This window comes from Mirounga leonina, unplaced genomic scaffold (assembly GCF_011800145.1).
Source record: "Mirounga leonina isolate KUSES-001 unplaced genomic scaffold, KU_Mleo_1.0 Mir_201, whole genome shotgun sequence".
NCBI lineage: Eukaryota > Metazoa > Chordata > Mammalia > Carnivora > Phocidae > Mirounga > Mirounga leonina.
This window is the reverse complement of record NW_023270504.1, coordinates 31,389,804-31,413,604: the sequence shown is the minus strand read 5'-3', so window position 1 is coordinate 31,413,604 and position 23,801 is coordinate 31,389,804. Positions and strand designations below refer to the sequence as shown.

The 23,801-nt window shown below is 52.7% G+C and overlaps 1 protein-coding gene across 2 annotated transcripts; it reads right to left on the bottom strand.

Annotated features, from left to right (window-relative positions):
• Positions 1-1,121: 1,121 nt before the first annotated feature.
• IL17RA (interleukin 17 receptor A) lies at positions 1,122-23,772 on the bottom strand. 2 transcript variants are annotated; one of them, XM_035028544.1, is made up of 13 exons: positions 23,526-23,772; positions 14,529-14,553; positions 13,660-13,806; positions 12,580-12,692; positions 11,161-11,287; positions 9,531-9,578; positions 9,261-9,424; positions 8,541-8,624; positions 8,070-8,154; positions 7,317-7,328; positions 6,947-7,048; positions 4,556-4,597; positions 1,122-3,973 (listed from the first exon to the last, which is right to left on the bottom strand). In XM_035028544.1, exons 1-13 carry the CDS (start codon positions 23,667-23,669, stop codon positions 2,475-2,477), a joined length of 2,592 nt encoding a protein of 863 aa, XP_034884435.1. In that variant the 5' UTR covers positions 23,670-23,772; the 3' UTR covers positions 1,122-2,474. The 2 variants fall into 2 exon arrangements, with proteins under 2 accessions (XP_034884435.1, XP_034884436.1); XM_035028545.1 differs by lacking the exon at positions 23,526-23,772 and adding an exon at positions 14,329-14,454 and having other exon boundaries at positions 14,529-14,549.
• Positions 23,773-23,801: the final 29 nt, after the last annotated feature.

The window sequence follows — 23,801 nt, the reverse complement described above, 5'->3', positions numbered from 1 at the left end:
ATTTCGGGGCACCTGGGTGGCTCAGTCGGTTAAGCATCTGCCTTCGGCTCAGGTCATGATCCCAGGGTCCTGGGATCAAGCCCCGCATCGGGCTCCCTGCTCAGCGGGAAGCCTGCTTCTCCCTCTGCCCCTCACCCTGCTTGTGCACTCTCTCTCTCAAATAAACGAATAAAATCTTTAAAAAAAAAAAAAGGTGCCGGATTTCTTTTTGGGGTAAGAACAATTTCTAAAATTGATTATGCTGATGGTTGCTGAGCTCTGAACTCTTAAAAGCCATTGAACTGCATGGGATCAGCTGTGAATGACACGGTATGTGCACTGTATCTCAATAAAGTTGTCAGGAAAACAGGCAGCAGCCCCGAGAGAAGGGGAACACAGCGAGCAATGCTGAGGACAGGCGGCCTCAAAGGCCAGCAGAACTAGAATTCAAGGCTTGTGGGGAACACAATCCAAATGGGAAGGATGCTTCTGGGCGCCAGGGCTACACTGGCTGGGGCCATGCTGCTGGCGCGTCGAGCCTGGCCCCAGCCAGGAAGAGTCCACCATGGTGTTCCACACTCTGGACATTGAGTAAGTGCTTCCTGGAAGCTGGGTCACAGAAAGCTTGGTGGGCATCTGGCCCTGGGGACGCCCACTGCCAGCCAACTGGAGGGGAGACGGAGCCTGAGAGGCTGGTGGCCGGGAGGGCGCAGCTCCCTTTCTTGCTGTCCCCGCCTGGGAGGGCTGAGGGCACAGACCACCCCAGACCGGGCGGCTTACACACACACTGCTCACAGCTCCAGCGGCTGGCAAGTCCAAGACTAGGGAGCTTGCGGCCCGGCTCACAGACGACCATCTCGCCGCGCCCTCACGAGGCAGGGGGTGCACGGAGCTCTCTGGGGCTGCCTCCTCACGACCTGATCGCCTGTACCTCCGCTACTGCCACACTGAGGATGAGGTGTCAAGTATTTGCGGGGGGGAGACACAGACACCCCGTGTATCTCAGCGGCTCTGTCTCCCCGGTCCTTCACTGCTGTGGGGCTGTGTCCGGGCCTTCGACCCGTTGCCCCTGCGGCTGCTCGGGGAAATCACACGACTGAAAGGACTCACAGCCAGGCACTCGACCTGTAGCAACACGTGACTCAACAGAACTACCGGGCGTTCTTCCCAGAGTGGACAAATCTTTTCTTTTATTGACCATCTCCCTTCTGTGCACATGACGCACGTGTGTGTCACACACACAACCACACACACACAACCTGTGACGGTTTCCCATTACCTGCCTGAGTCCTCACCCCTTCACTGGAGCTCAGCGCCAGCTGAGGGCTCGAGTCCAGGCAATGAGCTCACCCGAGTCCAGGGGCAGACGGCATCCCAGTGCGCTCGCCGGGACCCCAGACAGCCAGAAGCCTTCAGTTCCTCCCAAGAAGGCACTTCAGGCACAATGTCTTCGGGCCCTAAACCTTAGCATCTCTCCTCGAATACGGTCTTTGAACCTCAGACTTTTAGGTACAGAGTGGCCCGTTTTCCCCTCCCCCCCAGAGAGGCCTGCTGGGCCCTGCGTGCCTCCCACTTCCGCCCTGCGCCCCTCTGCCTACCCTGCCGGGCGCCCTCCGTATCTCACACTCAGGCTTGGGCCCCCAGCTCCAGGGCCTCCTGAGCTCGGCGGGGTGCTGCTGCCCAGGGGCCTGGCCATGCGGCCCCGGAAGACTCCTCTGCGGTGGCTCTCCCCCTGACTGAGGGCCAAAATGGGAGCTCAGGATTCCAGGCTTTTCTCCCTGCTGAATGCTCTTAAGGTTCTCATCACACATTTCTATCCTGTCTCTTTCCAAAGACGGTCTGAGGTGGCTTTCGGGTATGTTTGGTCCTCAGGCCCCTCCTCTGCAGGGCAGCAGCTCACCCTATCAAAGGAATGCCAGGGCGCCGGGCTGATGTCCCAACCCCCCAGCCTGGCCCACAAGCCCTTCTGCAGCCTGGGCTCCGGTTGCCCCCTCACCCCACACGCTGCCCCCACCCCAGGGACTGCTGCCCTCTCCAACCACGGTCTCTGGGCCCAGCTGCTCCTTCTGTGTACTTTCACAGCCCTGGGCAGACCTCTACCAAGCCTGTCCATCGCACAGGACCATCCTGTTTGCTAATCTGTTGCTCCCACCAGATGTTAAGCCCCTTGGTGGCCAGGGTCCCTGTGCAATTTTCTTTGTATCTCAGATGCTTGGCACATGAGAGATGCAAAATAAATGCTGGATGACCGAATGACTGCATGATGGAGGCTCAAGGACGCTCTGTCACTGGCTCCTAGGGATGGGCTGCGGATTCTTGCTGAGACAGAACATGACCACAGGGTCAGAGAAAGAAAATTCAGGGCGATGCGCAGGGCTCAAGTGGTCTACATTTAGAGGCAAACCCTTCACACAGGAACATATGCATATATACAGACACGTGTACGCTCGTGTACGCACACCTTCCTTCCCTAACACCCTGGGGTCAGGGAGGCCCTAGGGCTCCTCCGGCTCCACACCGTCCCAGCCGGAGTTCTTCTGAAGCTCTTGGAAGAAGAGCCATCTCTGGAGGCTTCTCAGGCTCTCTAGGTCCTCAGGAGAGAGCTGCTTGGCCGATGTCCCCAGGTCCTGCTCTTCTTCCTCTTCCTCCATTTCCATAAGTCCTTCAGGGGGCTGCGGGGAGCTCCTGGAGATATAGCCCTGGTCGGACTGCACGGACTGCCGCTGCTCCCCCTCGTAGGGCGTGCAGAGGTCTTTGAGGGCCACTGCTGCTCTGTCCCAGCCCTCCTGGGCCCGGCAGCTCAGACTCTGCTGGAAGAGTGAGAACATCAAGCCTTTGAGCTGCTCCCTTACGTCTTCTGGGACATAGCTGGGGGATGCCATAGGGGTGCTGCAGAGGGGCGGGGCCTCTGAGTCCACGGGGAGGCAGAGGACACTGTTCCGCCGCAGGCCGAAGCCCTCCAACAGCGGGCAGGCCTCGTCTCTCCCCACCACGGCCAGCCGGCCCGCTGTGCTCTCAATGGCCGGAGGGACGGGTTCCACGGCCTGAGCCGAAGGGACCTCGTCCACTGGGAGCACTGAGGTTTGGAAGGCCTGGGCCGCCAGCTCTCCTTGGGGCTGGAGTTGAGGTTCCAGCCTTGAGAGTCCTCTTCCTTCCTCACCGACAAGCAGATCTCCCACCAGGCAGCCTTCAGAGATGGGTTCGTGCACCAGGGGTTTCTGCTTGATGATCCCTCTTCCTGGCGGCAGCAGGGGCTCTTCAAACACCTCTTCGTCCAGGGACAGGAGGTCCTGGTCATCCGCTGAGCAAAGGTTCTCACGCTCAAACCAGTCTGGGCACTGGACCTGCCACTCCCGGAACCTCTCCACGGCCTCCTTGAGCTGCCAGCCGCTCGGGTTCTGCAGGTAGTTCTCACCTGTGAGCTCCCCAACGCGGTGCATCCGGCCAGGTTCAAACATCTCCAGGTCCTGGATCCGGAAGTAAACTTCCTCAAACCTGTCCATGAGTGGGTACCTGGAAGTGATGTTGAAGAGGTCGGGGATATCACTCTCACTGCTGATGTCACGGAAGTAGCAGACGATGTAGGTGCCGAAGCAGGCTGGCTTCTTGAAGTCTGGTAGGATCATGTTCATGGCTGCGGTGAAAAGGTCGCCCGCGGGCTTCCAGCGGTCACACCGGAGCTGGACAGCCGGCTCCTCCCAGCCGAGGATGGCCTGCCACTTGGCCCGGGTGCCTCGGGAGCACAGGACGATGATCTTGGAGTTGGTCTCCACCATCTCCTGCTTCTGGCGGCCCACCCAGGTCATGACCCCCACCTCTGAGATGACCTGCTCCTCTAGCAGGTCAAGGGCCACTTCGGTGCCACAGACAGTGAGCAGGAACTGGGCGAACTTCAGCACCACGTCCACATAGAGAGGATGGTCGGCAGAGTAGACAATCCAGACCTTCCTGGGCTTCAGCGGTGGAGGGGTCAGGCTGGTCTCAGGCAGGACATCTGAGGGAAACAAGGAAAGCCAGGCCCCCAGGTTTGGGTGTGCGCCTGGGCTGATCCTCAGACAGCCCAGGGGGCGTCTGGACCAGGCAGACACTGGTTCCCTAGTCTAAGTAATGCAACCGAGGGCTTGGAATAAGCCAGATGTTGCTCTTTCACCCGTTCTGGCTGCCTGAAAAGAATCACCATGTGGTGCCTTCTGGGAGAGTGCATTTCTTTCTCAAGATTCCTATCTGGCCTTGAGCCTGTACTTTAATTATTGTAATTAAAATGCAAAAAAGGCACAAAGGCCTCCCTACGGAATACAAATACCTGTTATAGGTAGGACCTCTTTTCATCAAAGATGGTACCCTTCCCTTCCTTTCCTTGTCCAAGTGATTTAAAAAATGGTAACCCAGCCTTGCCATTTGTGGTCCCCTCTGTGTAGGGGTCCTGGAAGGTGGGTCCTCCAAGCTGAGGTCTCCTGAAGGAAGTCAGGAGTTAAACTGCAGAAGGCAACCCACCCGTGTCTCAAGAGAACCTTCCATCACGCCTTTGACAGCAACACTCACCGAACCCAGCCCACCCACACCAGGAAATACTGACCTGTGTATTTGGTGTCATTGCCATATTTTTCACGATGAGACCCTGAAAGAAAAAAAGGAAAACACTGGAGCAGCTCTTTTGGAAGAGAAATAGGGACCAATTCCCAGGGGCATCTGAAGGAGTGCCGTCCCACCCCTGACCCAGGACAGACGGTCAGGGAGGGCAGTCGGAAGAAGCAGTTGCCAGATGCTTCAGGACCTTCACAGGACACCAGGCTGTGAGGAGCCGCTCAGTGTGACTCTGAGATCTGCCATCAACAGCTGTGAGATCTGGGAAAGTTACTAAGGTCTCCGAAACTCAGTTTCTTCCTCTGTAAAAGGGGTCTGGGCAGCAGGGATTAAATGAGATTGTATCTGTGAAGTGTCTGGTACATTGTACGTAGTCAGCTGGGGTCACGAATATTCTGCAGCACTGACCCAGCCAGGACCCCCAGCATGGTGACCCCATGTCCCTCGTTCTAGCAATGGTTCCTTTCCTCCCCCCCGTCTGGCCACTCCTGAGGAAACGCCCCACGGCAGGGAAAGCTCTTCCCCAGACGCGTCCTTGCAAGAGGCTTACAACACATCTCCAGAAGCAGCCCCCACCAGGCCCGTTTACAACATTTCCTCCTGCTATTTCTGAGGTGAGAAAGGGAAACAACATTCTTAAGCAACTGGTCCCCCAGAGATATAAAGAAGGGAACTGTGGTGCATGAGTCAGCTCCTTGGTGACATGGCAGGACGCACGGAACCTATGCGTGGCCAAGGAAGACTTTTTTTTTTTAAAGATTTATTTATTTGAGAGAGAGAGAATGAGAGAGAGAGCACGAGAGGGGGGAGGGTCAGAGGGAGAAGCAGACTCCCTGCTGAGCAGGGAGCCCGATGCGGGACTCGATCCAGGAACTCTAGGATCATGACCTGAGCTGAAGGCAGACGTTTATCCGACTAAGCCACCCAGGTGCCCCAAGGAAGACTTTTTGAACCAGAATTTCAATTCCCACCTCTTGGGCCTTTTCCCAGAACTACCAAATATAGTCGAACAAGTGTCCTTTCCTTCACCCCATGGTGTGGGGCACACTTCAATAGAAGGTCAGAAATGCAATAACAGAAATGAAGCAAAAAGCCTCCCTGGCATCTATGGAGAGCTTTACAGTTTATAAAGCACTCACGGGGGCGCCTGGGTGGCTCAGTCGGTTAAGTGTCCGACTCTTGGTTTCGGCTCAGGTCATGAGATGGAGCCCCATGTGGGGCTTGGCGCTCAGCGGGGAGTCCGCTTGAGATTCTTTCTCTTTCTCTTCCCTTTCCTTCTGTGCCGCCCCCCCACCCCCCCAATCAATCAATCTTTAAAGCACTCACGGAGATGTTAACTTATCTGACCCTGAAACAATCCTGTGGAGAAGTGCCCTCACGGTGGGTCTTCCAGGGCCTGCTGTGGTGGTCTCCCCATCACACAAGAATTAATAATGATTAATACTTAATCCTGATGAGCCTTGTAAGTGTGGAAACAGCTCTCAGACCACTGAAGAAAGGGCGTGGGGCTGCGGAGGGGCAGGGGAAGGCTGAGCCCCTCACCCGGAGGCCCATGTGCTCTCCTGCTCAGAACCTGGCCAGAGAGGGCGACAGGGACAGGAGCTGCCACCTCCCAGCACCCACTGGCTAGTGCCTTCCATGGCTAGCCCATTCAATCTGCACCACAACCTTGGGAGGGAGGGGTCATTATCCCAGTTCACAGAAGACAAAACCCAATCTAGGGTTTGTTCAGCAAGCTGCCTACGCCTGCAAAGCAGGGAGGTGGAGCTGGGAGCTGCATCCGTGTGTTCTGGGCCCATCCAGAGCCTTCTCTATCACATCGTGCTGTCCCTTGCTGTTCTCCCCGACAGATGTACGCGTCTGGGGGCTGCAGGATGGGCTCATTCAGGTTCTCCCACCTGTCTGGCTGATGTCTGAGGCAGGGAAACCCTACCTTAGCTCCTTCCAACCAGTTTGTTTTATTAATTTTGGTAGCAATAAACATAATTGTGGCTAACATATGTTGAGCAAATATGCACCAGGCTCAAGGCTAAGAAGTCATATACGTTTTCATGTAATCTTTATATTCATTTTATGATATGGGTATCTTTATAATTTCCTTTTTATAAAAGAGGTACCCGAGGCTCAGAGAATGAAGTAATGTGCCCAGGGAGTAAGCAGTGGAGCTGGGGGTCTGAGCCCAGTTCAGCCTTCCCGCAGGCTGAGTTCCTGACGAGGGAGCCTGCCGTGGCCAAAGAGAGACGATGTCAGTACTTCACTTGGGATGGGGGGCCTGGGACTGCAGGGTGCCCTCTGAGTGCAGCCTTGCAGAGACTGGAGTGGGAAGAGGAAGGCATGGGAAGAAAGAGAGGAACAGAGGGGCAAACCCCATGATGCCCCTTACCGGGTAGCCTCCAGGTCATGCAGACGATCAGCAGGATGACAGAACCCACCAGCAGGATGGAGATGCCCGTGATGAACCCGTACACCCACAGGGGTATGTAGTCTGTGGGAAGTGGAACAGCATGAGTGATGTGGCAGAGGAGGACTACTCTGCCAGCCCCGAGCTCCTCCAGCCCCGCTGCCCAGCCCCTGGGCTGTCGTCTCTGGCCTGTGCCATGACATGCTGGTGACCTCCACCCCCGGGCTGGCCTCCCAGTTCAGCCTTGTCTGCCTGGCTCCAGGCGAGGCTCAGTCAGGGACTTCTCATGTGGCTCCTGAGGAAGGGCCCCTGGGAACTCCTGCAGCACGACAGGAAGGACTGCTGGCCTTACCTGCAACCGAGACTGCAATGAGAACAAAGGGAAAATAGTATTCGTTATCAGCAGTAATCACAAAACCCAACGCTGACACCCATGGGGGCCTGCTGGTGACGTCGGCCCTACCCTGAGCGCTCCAGACACCCGCTCAACTTAATGACATCTACAGGAAACACCCGAGCTGCCGGCCTGCTAAGAGATGCCCCAACTCCCACCTGGGAGGCCAGATCCTCCTCCAGGCCCATGTAAAGGCTGTGGCTCAGGCTGCGGCGGCTTCTTTGTGGGTGGTGGGCCGCGGAGCGGGGAGTGGGCAGGGACGGGCAGCTCTGCCACTTCCCTGGTGTGTGATCTTGGACAAATTACTGAGCATCTCTGTGCCTCTATTTCCTCATCTACAAACTGCGGGAGGGAAACTCTACTTCATGGCACCAGGAGTCACAATCCGTGGGGATTAAAAGCGGACATGGTAAAGCACTTCGTGGTCCATACTGAAACTCTCGGACAAGGACGATCCCCAGTTCTTCAGTCACAGAAGTTCAGGATCAGAAAGGTTATGTATTTTGCCCATGGCTACATAGCTAATGAAAGGCTGAGTCAGGAGTCCAATCCAGGAGTGTCTCTACGGCCCCACATTGCAGGCCTGAATAACTCCAAGTAAAATTAAAGCCCGCCCCCACCCTCAGCACCAGGTCAGGGCTCAGCTCAAGGTGCTGGCCTTCCTTCACTCTCATCCCCGAAAACACCCCAGAGCAGCCATACACCCCCTACCTGGAGCCTCTGGAATTTCTGGACAGGGGAGGCTTATGGAGTGTCTGAGACAGTCGTTGAGACAGCTACTGAAGAAGGGCTGGATCTGGGGGCACAGAGAAAGCGGGGGACAGCGGGCCGCTGAGACACTGGGTGGGGAGGCTCGGGCCCTCGGCGAGTACGCTCTTGCCAGCAGAGGCTCCTGGAGGGAGCAGAGCCTGGCCGGCAGCTCCGGGACGCCCACGGGCCTGCCAGGCAGCTCGCCCATCGGCTCCCGGGCGCCAAGAAGCCCTGCCAGGGGAGGCCGGGAGTACGGGGCTGGGGAACGCAGAGAGAAGGCCTCCCCAGGCAGGGAGCCCCAGGGGGTCGGGGTGCCAGGTCCTCGGAGAGAGCACGAGTCCTTGAGCTGCCGGCCTCCCCTACTTGGCCCCTCTAGGCGGAGGGCCCGTCTGTGCACGTGCTCCCACACCTGGCGGCGCCATCCGCACCCACCTGCACTCGGTGGCGGCAGCACCAGTTCTGGTCTGACAGGGTGAGCGTGACGTTGGCCCGCCGGTGGACGTCCTCGAGTGCGGGCTGCAGGGAGGTGGGAGGGGGGGTCAGGCTGGACGGGCATGAGCTTGCCGCCGCGCTAAGGCGGCTGCCGGGAACACGGCCATTGCTGTCCAGCGCGCCCGAGGAAGGCTTTCCGGGTTTCCGGAAAAGTTCCCTATGGCAACTGGCTCATTGTTGATTCAGGAGCACATCTAGTGACTGGTTTTTCTCTCTTTGCTTCGGCTGCTGGGGATCGTGGGGACACATCTGTGTTCACAGCCAATGGCATGACACACATTTTCCATAGTAACCCCACCCTGGCTTTATCTCGTTTCCTCATCTTTATTTCCCCTTTGTCTTAATACCACATTTTAAAACTCTTCAGGTCCTTTTTGGAACAGGTGGGATAAAAAAACAAAGCAAAGAGAACCAGGGGTACTGTGTGGAAGGAGGATCTGAGAGGATGGGGGAGGTGAGCAGGGCAGAGATCAACTACACAATGGAGCCAAAGGAAAGATCCACCACAGACCCGACTCTACACCAACCACATATCAGAAGGAAAGACAAAGAGCCGAGCAGCACAGAACTGGGATCAACCAAGCACAGTACTGGGTGGCTTGAAGCTTGGCGAGAGGGCGTACAGCTACACGAGAGGGCTCGGGACAGTGACGGCCTTACCTCAGGCACCATGAGGACATGATGGAAGCAGCTCTGGTTCTCAGTGTGTGGAAAACTGGTCAGCAGGATCTGGTAAGGGGTAGACTCGTTCCACAGGGTGAAGCTCACCCGCAGCTGCTGGGCTTCCAGGGTCTCTGCCATGATGTTGGGGTCCCACAGGCTGCCTGCCCAGGGCACAGACACGGGTTGGGAGTGAGGGGAGGGTGTGCACGCATGCATGTGTGTGCACCTGAGTAAAGCTCCCCCAGCAAGGCCGCTGGCTGTGGTTACCTGAGCTCACACACGGCGTGGTCATCCTCATCCTGGGGTCCTCGCAGCCTGCCAACCCGGAAAAAGGGGAAACCACTAAGCCTCTGTCTTAGAAAGTTTGCTCTTCCAGACTCCTGACACCAGGGACAACCACCTCTTTCCTTTTGGGGAGTCTGTTCAAAGATGGCCCCGTCAAACCAAGTTCCAGGAGTGAACTGCTACCAAGGGCCAGAGGCCCCACAGAACTGAGGGTTGACCTGCTTGTGTCCTCCCTCGTCTCTCACAGAACCTTCCAGACTCAACTCCCAAGCTTGCTGAGAGTCTCGGCCTACCCTAGTTCCTCCCCCCACCCTCTCGCCCGCCCCCAGCCTTCTCTGCAGGTTGCCTCTGACTCGTGACAGGGGCAGAAGTACTTTGTTCCTTCACAGCAGTGTTTCTCGAACTTTCCTGTGCATCACCCTGGGTAGTTTCTGGACGCAGTCGGTCTGGGGAGGGTCCATGAAAACCTGCATTTCTAACAAGCTTCCAGGTAATTCAAGGATGCCACTGGCTTAGGGACTGCCCTGAGGACCACTGCTCCATAGACATCTTCCTGACTTCCCTTCCCCAGTGGCCTTGCCTGTAACATTTTCACTTTTAAGAAGATATGTGACAGGTGTGAACTGCTGTGACAGGGACTGAGTTAGTCTACTGTAGGAACAAGGGAAGGGCCTGGGGAGGCTGTTCACTCATTTGACAAGCACTTATGAACATCCGACCTGTTTCAGGCACTGGTTTAGGCACTAGAGATACAGTGGTGAATAAGGGAGAGTCCCTGCCCTCTGGAGAGCACATTCCAGTAGAAGAGACCAAAAAAAACAAACAGTATAATGTAACGTCACAAAAATATCATGATAATGTGTAAGGGAGTGATGGGTAACGTGAAGAAAAATAAAAGCAGGGTAAGCAGATTGTGTGTGTGTGCATCTCTCTCTGTGTGTGTGTGTGTGTGTGTGTGTGTGTGTGTGTGAAGGCTGTCATCATCCTTAACAAGCATTCTTCTGAACTGCCTACTACAGGCAAGGCAATGGGAGGCTCAGGAGCTTGCATGGATGGGTGTAAGCCCCAGACCCTGTCCTCAAGGGGGCTGGGGCTCCAGACGTAGTCGGCTTTGAACAATGAGAAATGTAGGTTGTGGCTGAGATGCTGGGAGGACAGAGAACTAGAAGGTGCACAGACATCAAACGACATTTTAGAAGATAAGCCCAGAGGTCTTTCCTAGGCAGGATGGACCCGAGGGGGAAGAGGAGATGGTGTCGCACATGGGATGGTGGCAGATAAATGCAGGTAGGATATGTGGTAAAAAGTGAAGAACCAGGCAGGGCAGGTGGGGAATGAAAAAAGACATTTGGTGCAGAGCAAGGTGATGAGGGCTGGGATGAGGCTCGAAGCGGGGGTTAAAACTCTCATGGAGCGGCTTGTCTTCCCGACGTTTCCTGGGCAGGAGGTCCCCAGTCGTGGCATCTGTTCATTCTGTAGGTACCACGTGCTGACAATGGCAGCCATGGATGGCCCAGCTGAGTGAGAGGCTGATGTCTGAGCCACCTGCTGGTTTCTTCTTGAACAGGAAGAGCCGAGTGGTGAAAGGAATGGCTTGGGAGGGCGCTCTTACCAGGCACGGGGAAGTTCTTGGACTGGTGATTTGGGTCCCCGTCAGGGATGGGTTTGGGCAGGTGGTGAACGGTCACCTCATACTCCTGGCCGGGTTCTACCACAAAGTGGCTGAAGGTAAAATGCCACTGAAGAGAGGGAGGAAGGGGAGGTTGGACAGGTCACACACTCCTCTCACCCAGCGGTGTGTGCCAGAGAACTCCACCCCCACCCGCCCCCGAAAGGTCCGAGAAACAGGGGAGGAAAACCACCACAGCAAGATCCAAAATCAGAGGGAGGTGGGTCTCTGCTCTTGATTTCCTCTGGTCTTCGCTCTACCTAAAAAACCTAGATCTGGCGTCATCAGTAGACAGTAGTGTCATATGTCAGAGAATCTGGGGAAAGCCGAAACAGTCCTCCTCCCTGGTGGGCGCTCTCAGACTCCAGAATGAGGGGGTGAGGGAGCCGGCCGGGGGGCTGCGGGCTAGTGAGCGAGCTAGCGCACAAGAGGCTGCTAAAAACCCTTTGTTAAGTGACTCTTCCTCCTTAAATGGGAAAGTCGGGATCTCTTGAGAATGTTCTGGAGCACAAAAGTGCAGAGGGAGGGCTACAGATCCCCACCCAGCGTGCGCCTGCAGTCACCTCTGTTGCAGAGATTCCAGAAAGTGTGAGGATATTTTCTGGATGGTGCAGATGACACATACTGATTCCAACTTCCATTCTAATTAGTGTGGGGGTGGATGAGGGTGTGCGGTCCTTTGCTTCTAAGTTGATCTAGGCACCTGGGCCTCACCATCCAGCCAGCAGTCAAGTTTGGGGGTCCTCATTAAATACAGGGGAAGGGAACTGTCTTGGCTGCTTGCGTTTGTGGGAGATCTGCAAACAGGCACTTTTGCAGATTTCAACTGGCAAGTGTTCAGACTGGAGCTTGCCCCAGAATCACCTGGTAGGCTGGTTCAACACCGACTGCTGGGCCCCAGCCTCAGCATTTCTGATTCTGGAAGTCAGGGGTGGGGCCCTAACTTCTGCATTTCGAACCGGTTTGCAGGGCATGCCCATGCTGCCGGCCCTGGGACCACACTCTGTGAACCAATGCTTTAAACACACTAAATGAGAATCAACCTTTTACCATCGGGCAGCGAGCAGCAAAATAAATGGAAACTGCTGCAGAACTCCCCCGCTTGTGCCCCAGCCACTGCAGTTCCCGGGTCTGGGCAAAGCTGCTCTTTCCTGGAGGCAGGCCCCACATTAGCCTCGGTCACACAGGAAGAGAACAGGAGTGGGGCTGTGCAAGGCCTTCCACTCAAATTTCTTTACGCTGAACAACTAGGGAAAGTTGGGAGCAAAAGCAGGGGTGGGCACGTCTGGGAAGTCTTCAAAAACACTTTCTGCTCCTCGCTATCAGTAGAGAATGCAATGCGTTCTGGAGCCGGCTGCTTACCCGCTTGCGATGATGCTGCAGTTTGGACAGAAACTCAAACTTGACGCACAAGCGTTCGTTGGTGCTCAGCTGCAGGACAGATAACTCTGCACCCTCCAGGAAGAGGATGCTGGCTGCAGGTTGGAGGGAGAAGAGATGAACAGAGGCAGGTCAACAAAGACAAACCGCTGGGCGTGGAACTTCCCTGTCTGTTATGCTTACTCACTCTTAAAAGAAAATCTGTTCACTGTACCTAACCCTCCACTTCCTGCTCCCTGCAGCTCACTCTTGGGCCTGGTGGAGCCGACGGCCTTGCAGAGGTTACTTCCCAGCTGGGCAAGGACAAGTGAAACTTTACACTGGGCCAGAGGCAAAGGCTGTGCAGATTTGTGGCCAGGATGTTGACAACATGGCCTGGGTGTCAAACCTGGCCGTCCCCATCCTTGGATAGGCTCGGGTAGGCACCAGGGGCTGGAGACTTATAAGGAGGACGACCTCTCCCGGGCCCTGGTCACAAATGTGGGGCTGGTTCTTGTTAACCCCAATCTTCCTGATTCTGTCATACAACTCTCTATCCCTGAAGAGGTTTTGGCGGGGGGAGTGTTGTCTTAAAAAATGCTAGCCCCTAGGGGCACCTGGCTGGCTCAGTAGGTGGAGCACGTGACTCTTGATCTTGGGGTCATGAGTCTGAGCCCCACGTTAGGTGTGGAGATTACTTAAAAAAAAAAAAAAATGCCTGCCCCTAAATTAAGGGAAAAAGCACACTGGCCAATGTGTTACCATTTTCCAATAAATATTTGGTACCACAGTCAGAGAATGAACCACTTGACTTTCTTCTCTGGGGTGATAAGGATTTTAGGCTGAAGGAGGGATGGTGGGTTGAGAAGACACCATCATGGGTTAATATCTAAAACACTAAAAAAGTACTCATTTACTGCATGAAATGATGGAGGCTTTCAGCATGAAATCTGGGCCCTCGTGTCTGAGGACGGGACCAGGAGCCCCATTCTGAGTCTGGTGGGAGAGCCGGTGGTCTGTTGTGTGGACTCACTGGGAGGAGGGTAGAACCTCTCAGGCCCCGCCCCCCCCACGCCCACTCACCGTCTGTCTGCAGGGTCCACCCAATGCGAGCTATAGGCAGTAGGTCTCCATGCTGGGTCTGGGCAAAGTCCAGGTGGACCTGGACATCTTTGGGGGATGAAGGGGTCAGATTTCGAGGGTGGATCCAGCTGTCATCCAGGCAGGTACCTGGAGCCAGAAAATGCAGGAATCAGAGACCCCCCACGCTCTGTAAGAACCTGAAGAAGCTGAAGAAGAATGAGGCATGCAAGCAAGATGCCCCAGCAGTGGCTCCAGAGAGCGCAATCGTACACACACAGGGGCCTGTGACCCTCGGCTGGCTCTGCCACCCTGCCCCTTTCTTCTCCAGCTTGTCTGAGTCCCTGCAAATCTCTGAAGTCTAAAGGGCATTTTAGGACAGGAGACAAAGCATGAAACTTGGTTTTGCGATAAAGCAGTGAAACGGGGCACAGGAAGGATGGGGTAGTGATAAAAGTTGATTTATATTATATGCCAGGGCTCATCCCTAATTAGCACAGACACTTGAAGTATGTGCCTCCTTCTTGAATTAAAACACAAAACAGGATCAACATCACAGATGTCTCTCACTTTCCAGTGACAAGCTCTGGCAAATCAAATCGTATTGTAGACCCACCAGGGCAGCACCCCAGACAATGTTTTCAAAACCTAAATGACAATTCTGTGTCTCACTTCCTGACTTTCGCATAATGGATATTCTTGATAGGAAACGCAGGTGCACACAGCCTGGATTCTCAAGGATCCCTCCTGCTGAAGGCTGTCACCCCCATCTGGAGCCTAGGTGGAGGGGCAGCGCTCCTGTCAGACAGCGGCACAAGGTTAGCACTTTATTAACAAGGCAACAACAGGATGAACAAAAACAGACCACTTACTATTCTTCACTGCACAGTTTAGCCCCTGCGGAAGAAAGGAAGGAGGTAATTACAGCTGTGAAGGAAGGGTAATTCACAAGCCAGGCTCCCCATGCTTCCCTTGGCTCATTCTCAAGAATAAAATGTACACAGCACCACCCTCACTTTTGGGGGCCGTTCGTGGGGCAGGGAATCATAGTCTCCTCACACTTCACCCAACCTGCCCATCCAAGGAGAAACAGGATGGCAAGTGGGCCCAGTGGATGACAAAATGGAAAGGGCATTTTCTGAGTAACTGTTAACAGCTGGGAACTTCCCCATTTTAAAAGATACTGAGAGGGTTCTCTTTTGGGGCACCCCACTGAAAAGCCCTCTAAATACCCTGGGGCTTCCCACCTCCGGTCTGGACAACAGCGAACAAAGGCCAGAGAAGCGAACAAAACCACAGCTCCTGTGACAGGGTCAGCTATGGAAAATTCACCAACTCCCTACAAGCTCCCATAGGTGCCAGCCCCTGATCTGGGTGACCAGACATATTATTTCAGTAATCCTCACACACACTTAGGACTAAGTGTTACCCTCAGCCCCGTTTTATAGATCAGAAAACTGAAGCACAAATGTCACCTTATGCTGCCTCCCACTTTGGTAATATGTGTGAACTCTCTAACCCAGAGGAGCTCTGGAGAGCCAGATTTAGAAGCCCTAATTACAAACAGTAGGAAATGCAATCACTGGCTTCAGTTTGGCCAGCTGACTCTACTTTGGAAGACACATACACACATCCTTGGAGCTGAGTCACCTTACCACCACTTCCCAGCTAAGTGACTTTAGGCCAGATACCAAACATTGCGAGGCCTTGATTTCTTCAACTGTAAAATCAGAATTACCAATACTATCTTCCTAGCATTGGTGGGAATTAAATGATACACATATAAAGAACCTGGGGCAGGGAGTGGGCTGGTAGTGAGGGCGGTGTGGAAGGGAGCCCTTCACTTTCTGCTTCTAATATATCTGTATTACAAAAAGTTTCAGACAGCAGAAAGGTATTTGTGTATTAATTACACAATTAAATAAAATAATACAGTGCCCCTGGACTGTTAAACGGGCAGCTGTTAAACAGCCCTAGGGAAGTCATGATGAGGAGTTTTGTTGGCTGCAGTGCCTGGGGAACTATGTCACTGCCTGCTCAATGACATGATATTTGCCCAGTGTCTGGGGCATAATGGCTGCTCTCAAATTATTGGGTGCCCTTCCTTCGAGCTTGGCACTTAATAAGCACTCAATAAATGGAAGCTTTTGTTAAAAGGGGTGACCTCCACATACTCAGATTTGGCTTTGATTTTGGAGCAAGGAAGAACTCAGGCTCAGGTATTTCTAGTTACCCAGTCTGGCAAAATGGACCGATCATGTGGAGTAGAAAGTCAGATGTTGAAGCAGACCAGGAATACAATTTTCAGGACAACAGAGGGATTTGGTAAATGCATGTAAATCCGGTGTTGGGGTCAGCACCTGCCTTTCTCTCAAGAGGGAGCAGAGAGACAGGGTTAAAGATGGGAGAAGATGCTTGGCCACCAGGGTTCATTCACAAAGCGGATACAGGACTGTATTCTAAGCATGCCATTTCATCCATACCCTACCTTTTGGGATGCCAGTTCATGAGCCCTTAGGGTCCTGTCCAGCTCCTGGCACTGAATTCTCACTCACCCAGGGCCATCGAAACCCTGTGCGGCGCTCCTCACGCATTCAACAAGACCCACCAGCTGCCTCTGCTTACTCTACGGTCACTCTGTTTCCTGGCCGGTGAGGAGATTAACTTCCATGCACATGCTCATTTCTCCTCCCACCAGAAACTCCTAGGACTGGGGCACAGAGGACAAGAAACTGCTACCTACTAGGGAATATTATGTAAAGATTAAAGAGAATTAGTTATGTAGATATCTATTGACCTGGAGTGATGCTTAAGATGTGTTGATGAGTGAGAAACATAAGCAAAGAACTTCTTATCGTATGATCCAATTTTCTATGGAAATAAGTGATGAAAAAACCCTCCCCATATATTTATATATGATGAATATAATTGTATGAACATATAAAAATATTTGGACAGATATATAGCAGGTCATTAACACACGGGTTACTGGGGGTAAAGGGATGGAACCAGAAGAGATGGAGAGAGGGAAGATGAGGGGGAAAAGATTTAAATGGAAGAGAAAAATATGCATATCAGTGAAATATCGAATAACACATTCCATTAGAGGTCATGGCATGTTGATCATATACATACATTATCTTCTCCCCCTCCCCAAACCATAGGAAACTTCTAGGAAAGAGAACATTTTTAGAAATTTTCATGGACAAAGAAACATCAGTGGACAAAAGATGTGAACAAATTAAAAAAACATTTTTTTTTTTAGATTTTATTTATCTATTTGAGTGAGTGAGAGAGAGAGAGCGAGAGCATAAGCAGAGGGCACCACAGGCAGAGGGAGAAGCAGGCTCCCCGCTGAGCAAGGAGCTCAATCATGACCTGAGCCGAAGGCAGCCGCTTAACCAACTGAGCCACCCAGGCGCCCCGATAACGAAGTTTTATTTTTATTTTATTTTTTAAAAAGATTTTATTTATTTATTTGACAGAGAGAGAGAGAGCACAAGCAGGGGGAGCTGCAGGCAGAGGGAGAAGCAGACTCCCCGCTGAGCAGGGAGCCCGATGCGGGACTCAATCCCAGGACCGTGGGATCATGACCTGAGCTGAAGGCAGACGCCCAACTGCTGAACCATCCAGGTGCCCAGAGAACAAATTTTTAAAAGCCAAAGTGGAAGGAGGAGTAGGCAAATGGCTCAGGTCAAGTGGGAAAAGAATAAGAAAGAAGCCAACAGAACCTTTTAAAGCATCAGGTCTTATACTTAACTAATGAATCACTGAACACTGCATCAAGGACTAATTATGTACTATATAGTGGCTAACTGAACATAAAAAAGAAAAGCATCAGGTCTTAGGGGTATCACGTGTCTGGGGAGGTAGTATAAACAAAGGAGCTGAAGGGGGTGCGGTTCAGTGAAGGTCTACATAGGGAATGTTGGAACCTTCACCTCTTTCCCTGCTCTGATCTCAGAACGCTGGCAGCCAAGCCCTGGAAAAGACCTCCCGATTCTGACATTTGAGAGTCCACTGATAGGGCACGTTCACCATTAGCTTGACCCCCTACAGTAAAGTCAATAAGCCCTACCTACACAGAGTATTTAATCAGCTTTTTAGGACCTTATTCTTCTAAAAAATTTTTTATTAAGTTTTTCATTTTAATTTCAGTATAGTTAACATACAGTGTTAAATTAGTTTTAGGTGTACACTATCGTGATTCAACACTCCATACATTACTCAGTGCTCATCATGATTAGGACCTCATTCTTCTTTTTTTTTTTTTTTAAGATTTTATTTATTTATTTGACAGAGAGAGACACAGTGAGAGAGGGAACACAAGCAGGGGGAGTGGGAGAGGGAGAAGCAGGCTTCCTGCCTAGCAGGGAGCCTGACATGGGGCTCGATCCCAGAACCTTGGGTTCATGACCTGAGCTGAAGGCAGACGCTTAACAAATAAGTCACGGTGCCCCAGGACCTCATTCTTAAAATATTCTCAGACAGGGGCGCCTGGGTGGCTCAGTTGGTTAAGTGTCTACTTTGGGCTTGGGTCATGATCCCAGCATCCTGGGATCAAGCCCTGCATCTGGCTCCTTGCTCAGCAGGGAGCCTGCTTCTCCCTCTGCCCTGCCGCTCCCCCTGCTTGTGCTCTCTCTTTTTCTCTCTCTCTTAAATAAATAAATAAAATCTTTATAAAAAAATATTCTCAGACAGCCAAAGAGTACCAGATACTTAAGACGGGTTTCCTGTATGAAACATAGATCAAAACATAAAAATTTAAAAAAATGCTCTTGGAGGAAATAAGACAATGCTGGGAACAGAATAAAATTAAAACAAAACAAACAAAATTATAATAGTTTCAAAGAGATAAGAGAGGACACTGACAAGGACAGGATATATGGTAAAATGAGCAAGCAGAGAATAAAAATGAACCTTGGAAATAAAATACCCCATAGAAGGGCTAGGCTGTAATTCAGGAAATTTCTCTGAAAGTAGAATGAACAGACACAGAAATAGGAGAGAAAATATATGACTATTTAGAGAATCAGTGAGGAAATCAAGGTATGATTAACTGGATTTCCAGAAGAAGACTATATAGAAAACAGAGGGGAAGAAATTAAAAAGCAAAGAAGAACACTCCAGAACTAAAGGATACATACTTCCAAATTAAAAAGTTTCCCTGAACGGCCTGGAAAAAAGGCCCAGAACAAGGTCCAACATCATGAAACTTCTGGAATACCAGGAATAAGAAGATCTAAATATTTCCAGAAGAGGGAAGGTAGGGTGCCACACACAGACAGTCAGGAAGGCACTGGCCTCCTCAGCATCTGTACTGCTTGCTAGAAGGCAACAGAACAATGCCTCCATAATTCTGAGGGTAAACTATCTTTAACCTGTGATTTTTATGCCCAGCCAAATTAATAAAAAGTGTGAGGGTATATATGTGTATATATTTCCCTCACATCCTTATCCATTTTCTTAGGAAACTGCAGACGGATATGTTCCAGCAGAATGAGGGAGGCAGGCTCTGGGAAGACAGAGGATCCAGGACGGATACCAAGCACAACAGTTGTGCCACAGGCCTAGACAGGGATCTGTCCAGGCTGGAGCTGGAGAACGCGGGGTTTCAGGAGGGAGTTCTCTGGGGGGAGAGGGAATGGAATCGATGGAATATCTGATGTTTGGGGAAAACAACATCTGCCAAATCTGACAGAAGAAACTGACTAGTTACATGGAAAATCATGGAAGAATTAAAGCAGTTATCATCTCGGAAGGAGAAAAGGAATTACACCAGAAAAGGAATATAATCAAAGTACACCTATTGGCCTCAGCAGTGATTACTTACTTGTTACAAACACGAACGATGGATTTCACTAAAATTGTGATGTGGGAGAAATGTAAAAAATTTAAATTTTTATCTATTATGAGTCAATAGGCAATATCGAACATTGATAAGTCAAGAACAACAATATAAGTACATTTAGAAATGTGGAGGCAAATGCCAGGGGGAAAAAAACCTAAAATATATGTAAGTGATCATCTTTGGGAAACAGTTTTAGGGAGTGGTGAGGGCTGGGACAGGGATCTGTCGGTTTGGGTTTTATTTTTATTTTTTTTTTAAAGATCTTATTTATTTGAGAGAGTGCATGCAGGTGCACACAGTGGGTGGGACAGAGGAAGAGGGCAAGCAGATTCCATGTTAAATGCAGAGCCCGAAGCGCGGCTCGATCTCAGACCCTGAGATCATGACCTGAGCTGAAATCAAGAGTCCGAGGCTTAACCGACTGAGCCACCAGGCGCCTCCCCCCCCATTATCCCATTTTTACTGATGAAAAAACTGAGACACAGTGAGGTCAGTTAAGTGGCCCAAGGTCCCACAGAACTCAAACCCATGCAGTTCTGCTCCAGAATTCATGCTCTGAATCACTGCTATACTGTCTAAATGAAAAAAAAAAAAAAAAAAAAAAAAAAGGACACCTGCAGCAGGTAGGCCAATATTCTCTGTCTGTACTGGTGAAGATTAAAAGGAAGACATTTATTTCACTGTGTCTAACTCTGTGCACTCAACGAACAAGACCAAGTGCCTGGTAAGGAAAGGTGGGCTCTGAAGTCACGTACCGCTTGGATTCTCAGCCCAGCACTCAGTAGCCAATTACCCAGCCTCTCTAGAAGGGGTGAATGGTGTGGCCTGGCAGGTTGCTGTGAGTGTGGAGGGAAGCTGTGCAGGTGAACCCCCCGTATGGTGCCTGGCACAGAGCTACAGGTGAATGTTATGCCCTGGCACCTTCCGAAGCTACAACGCACGTAGTCTGGTGCTTTACCTCCATGGAATCTGCTCTCCCCGTAACGCTGGCAGGTGAGGATCTTTTGTACGGGAGAACACTGGCTCCTCACAGTGGAGTGACTGACCCAGGGCTGCACAGTGGGTGAGCGGGGAAGCCCAGCGCAGAGCCCAGGTCTTCTGACCCGGCATGGCCTCTCCCCTACACAGCCCTGCTGGGTGCTGCTGGCTGCTATCTGATATCACAGTCTCTAGAGGGAAGGCCTGTTGGGAGCGGGCAGGGTGCAAGGTATGATGGCCAAGGGACGTGTTAATTGCAGCGAGCCCAGCCCTGACTGCCAGGATGCCTCTACCATGTAAAAGCATCCCCAGAACACCTTTTACACAAGGAGAGTGGAATGGTAACCGGAAGGTAAGGGTTAAATCTAACCCTTGTTCTGCCCCAAGTCTAAACCCCAAAGTGCTCAGGAAAGAAAAAAAGAATTTGTAAGACAACATACATCCTGTCCATAAAACGGTGTGTTAACACTCAAACTGACCAAATCCAAGTCATTGTCTTCCCTAGCAGTTGTGGGTGACGTGGGTGACGTGTGAGAAAGCCCGGGCCGGGGGAAGGGCCAATGGTTGGGGGTGGGAGACTGCTTAGGTCAGGGAAATGAAATTACTTATGGCTTCTCCAGTATCGATTTCTGTGGGGAACTCAAGAGTAATCTGGGTTTTGAGGTGTTAAACCCAGGAAGCCAGGAACAGTGCTATGCCTGGTCTCAGGTAATCACTGCATTTCAAGCAGAGCCGACCACTCATTCGTTCATTCACTCACTCACTCATTCCTTTGACTTTCATTCCACAAATACTTATCAAGCTCCCACATCCTGTGCTTGCAGCACTGGGCTAGTAGCAGAACAGAACAGGTCTGCAGAAGGCTCCTGTCTGTCTTGGGAGAGTCACTGAGTGCTCAATCCAACCGGGCTTTGGATAGGCATTTATATATTCTGGAAAGTGGTTCGGACACTTTGCAATGGCTCATCAGCTGTTTCTTGTGGAAGTGAGGAAACCCAGGCGAAGGAGCAGGCAGCCTAAGCTGCTCAAGCTTGCAGAGATTCTAGGTGGTGAAGTCAGGATGCAAATGCAGGTGCTCTGAGGCTAAGTTTGTGGCCTTCCCTCCCCTCATTATATTATGCTGCATCCACTGAAATACCAATGGAGGCAGAGAAATCTGAAGAGTTTGTTTCTTTCTTTTTAAAGGGACTAGTCCATGAAGCAGGGAAGCTGCCTGTCCATGGAGATGAGCGGGTTGTGAGCCAGGTGTGTAGGTAGAGGCAAGGTGGGGGAAAGAACGTAGGAGATCGCAGACAACTCTGGCCAAGAAGTATCCCTCTCCAGCCCTGCCCCTGCTCCTGACTTTCAGGAGTGCTTCCCACTGAGCAATTAAAGTCATACACTCAGCCTAGCTCTCACACCAGGCTCCCATGGAGTCCCTACCTCCCTTTCTAGCTTCTTCTCTCACTTCCTGCCACACACACCCTCCACTGCAGCCACACACCTTTTCCTGCCCACCCAAGGGCCTTGGCCCAGCCCCTTTCCGCCACCTGGACTACTCCACCACTGGTGTTTTGGAGGCCCCACCACCCCTCAGGGTTGCCCAAATGCCTTATCTGCCATGAAGAACATCCCAGCTGGAAATAGTTTTTCTTTTCCTTGGAATTCTGTACACTCTCTGGTTGCACAAAGAGCACTTGCTACAGGCTGTCTTGCACCACAGTTAGCACCGTCAAGCCTTTTCCCCTCCTAGATGATTGAAGTTGCTGGACATTAGGGTCCCAGGGGTGTTTCCTGATAGTTTCAGTTCAGAGCAACAGTAGTGCCTTGTATTTTGCAGGCACTTGGCAAATGGCCATCAAAAAATGAACACCGAATTCTCTAGGTAGAATAGTTCTATACCGAGTTGTGGGATCTGCTAAGCATATATCCCCTGCTTTGCCTAAAAGTGGGAGTTACAAGACCATTTCCCAACATCTTTCACATTAAAAAAAAAAAAAATCCTGCTAAATAGTCACTCATCCTCTGCCCTCTTTTGGCAAATCCTCCACAAAATTAGATAAGGAGAAATATCTCCTTGGTTGTTTCACATCCTCTGACTCAGTTACTGGGTCAGAAGTGGTGGAGGGGAGAGAGAGGGCTGAGGAAACCAGAGAGAAAGTGGAGGAGAGAGGGCAGCTTTCAGCAGAGAAGTTGTGGAGGTGGGCACAGTGTTTTGCTGTTTGTTTTTTTCCCCGTAAGATGGTCCTCCACAAAAGGGCACTACCGAAGGGGTGGGTGTGTCACTTCCTGTGAGCACAGCGGGGGTACTACTTGACAGGCACAAACTGGACCCTAGGGGTGGTTGTGGTGGTGGTGGGAGCTGGAAAGGCGGTGTCTTAATCCTCTGCCCAGTCCTCAGGGCTTCGTCCCTCTGGAGAGGTGTCGCCCGGAGTCGGCCGGCTGCCCTCGGCACAACTGTCCCCGTCTCACCTCTCCGAGCCCTTAGCCCCCACAGGCCGTCCGGGCTCGCGCGCAAGGCTCTAGGACCGCGGGGTCCCTCCCGGGGAGTGGGGCCGAGATCCGACGGGGCCCCAGACTTCCGCACAGTCGCCCCCGATCCGAATGCCGCGGGCTGGCGGGACTCCTTTGAGGGGAAGCTCTCGAGGTCCGGATGGGTTTCCCGGGCCCGCCCCGGCACCACCGGGATTTGCGGGGCGCACGGCGTGGAGGCCGCTCCGGGCCAGTCCTGGCTCCTCCGAAGGGCCCTCCCCACCTCCCTTTCTAACCGACCCTGCTCCGCCTCTCTGGCCGGCCGCGCGCCTCCTTCCTCGAACCGCAGGCCCCCGCGGCGGCGCTCCCGCCTCCTGCCCAGGACGCCGGGTCGGGTCTTCTCCCCCGAAAACTCGCTCTGTTCTCCGGCCCACCCCGCAACTCCCACCGCTCCGAGGATCCTCCCGAGCGTGCCCACTCTTTGTGGCCGAGCCGCGGACCCACTGAGACCCCCCAGCGCAGACTTCCCGGCCCGGGGCACCTCGCCCGCCCCCGCAGCATCCTCGGGGCGCGTCGGGGTCTCTCTCACCTCCCGGGAGCAGACTGGCGCCGGGTGGTCCAGGAGCCGCGGGGAGGCGCGAGCCGGGGCCAGCCCGCTCAGGAGCAGGGGCAGCAGCAGCCGCCCCAGCGGGGGCCCCGGGAGGACGGGTGGCCCGCGGCGCGGAGTCCCCATGGCCCCGCACTGTCGCGGAGCGCTCGCAGCCCGAGGCCGGGGCACTGCAGGGGACCGGCCCTGGGCTTCCCCTTCCGCCCAGAAGCTCGGAGTTGACTCTTCTTCGCCGGCTTCCGGCTTACAGCCTCCCAG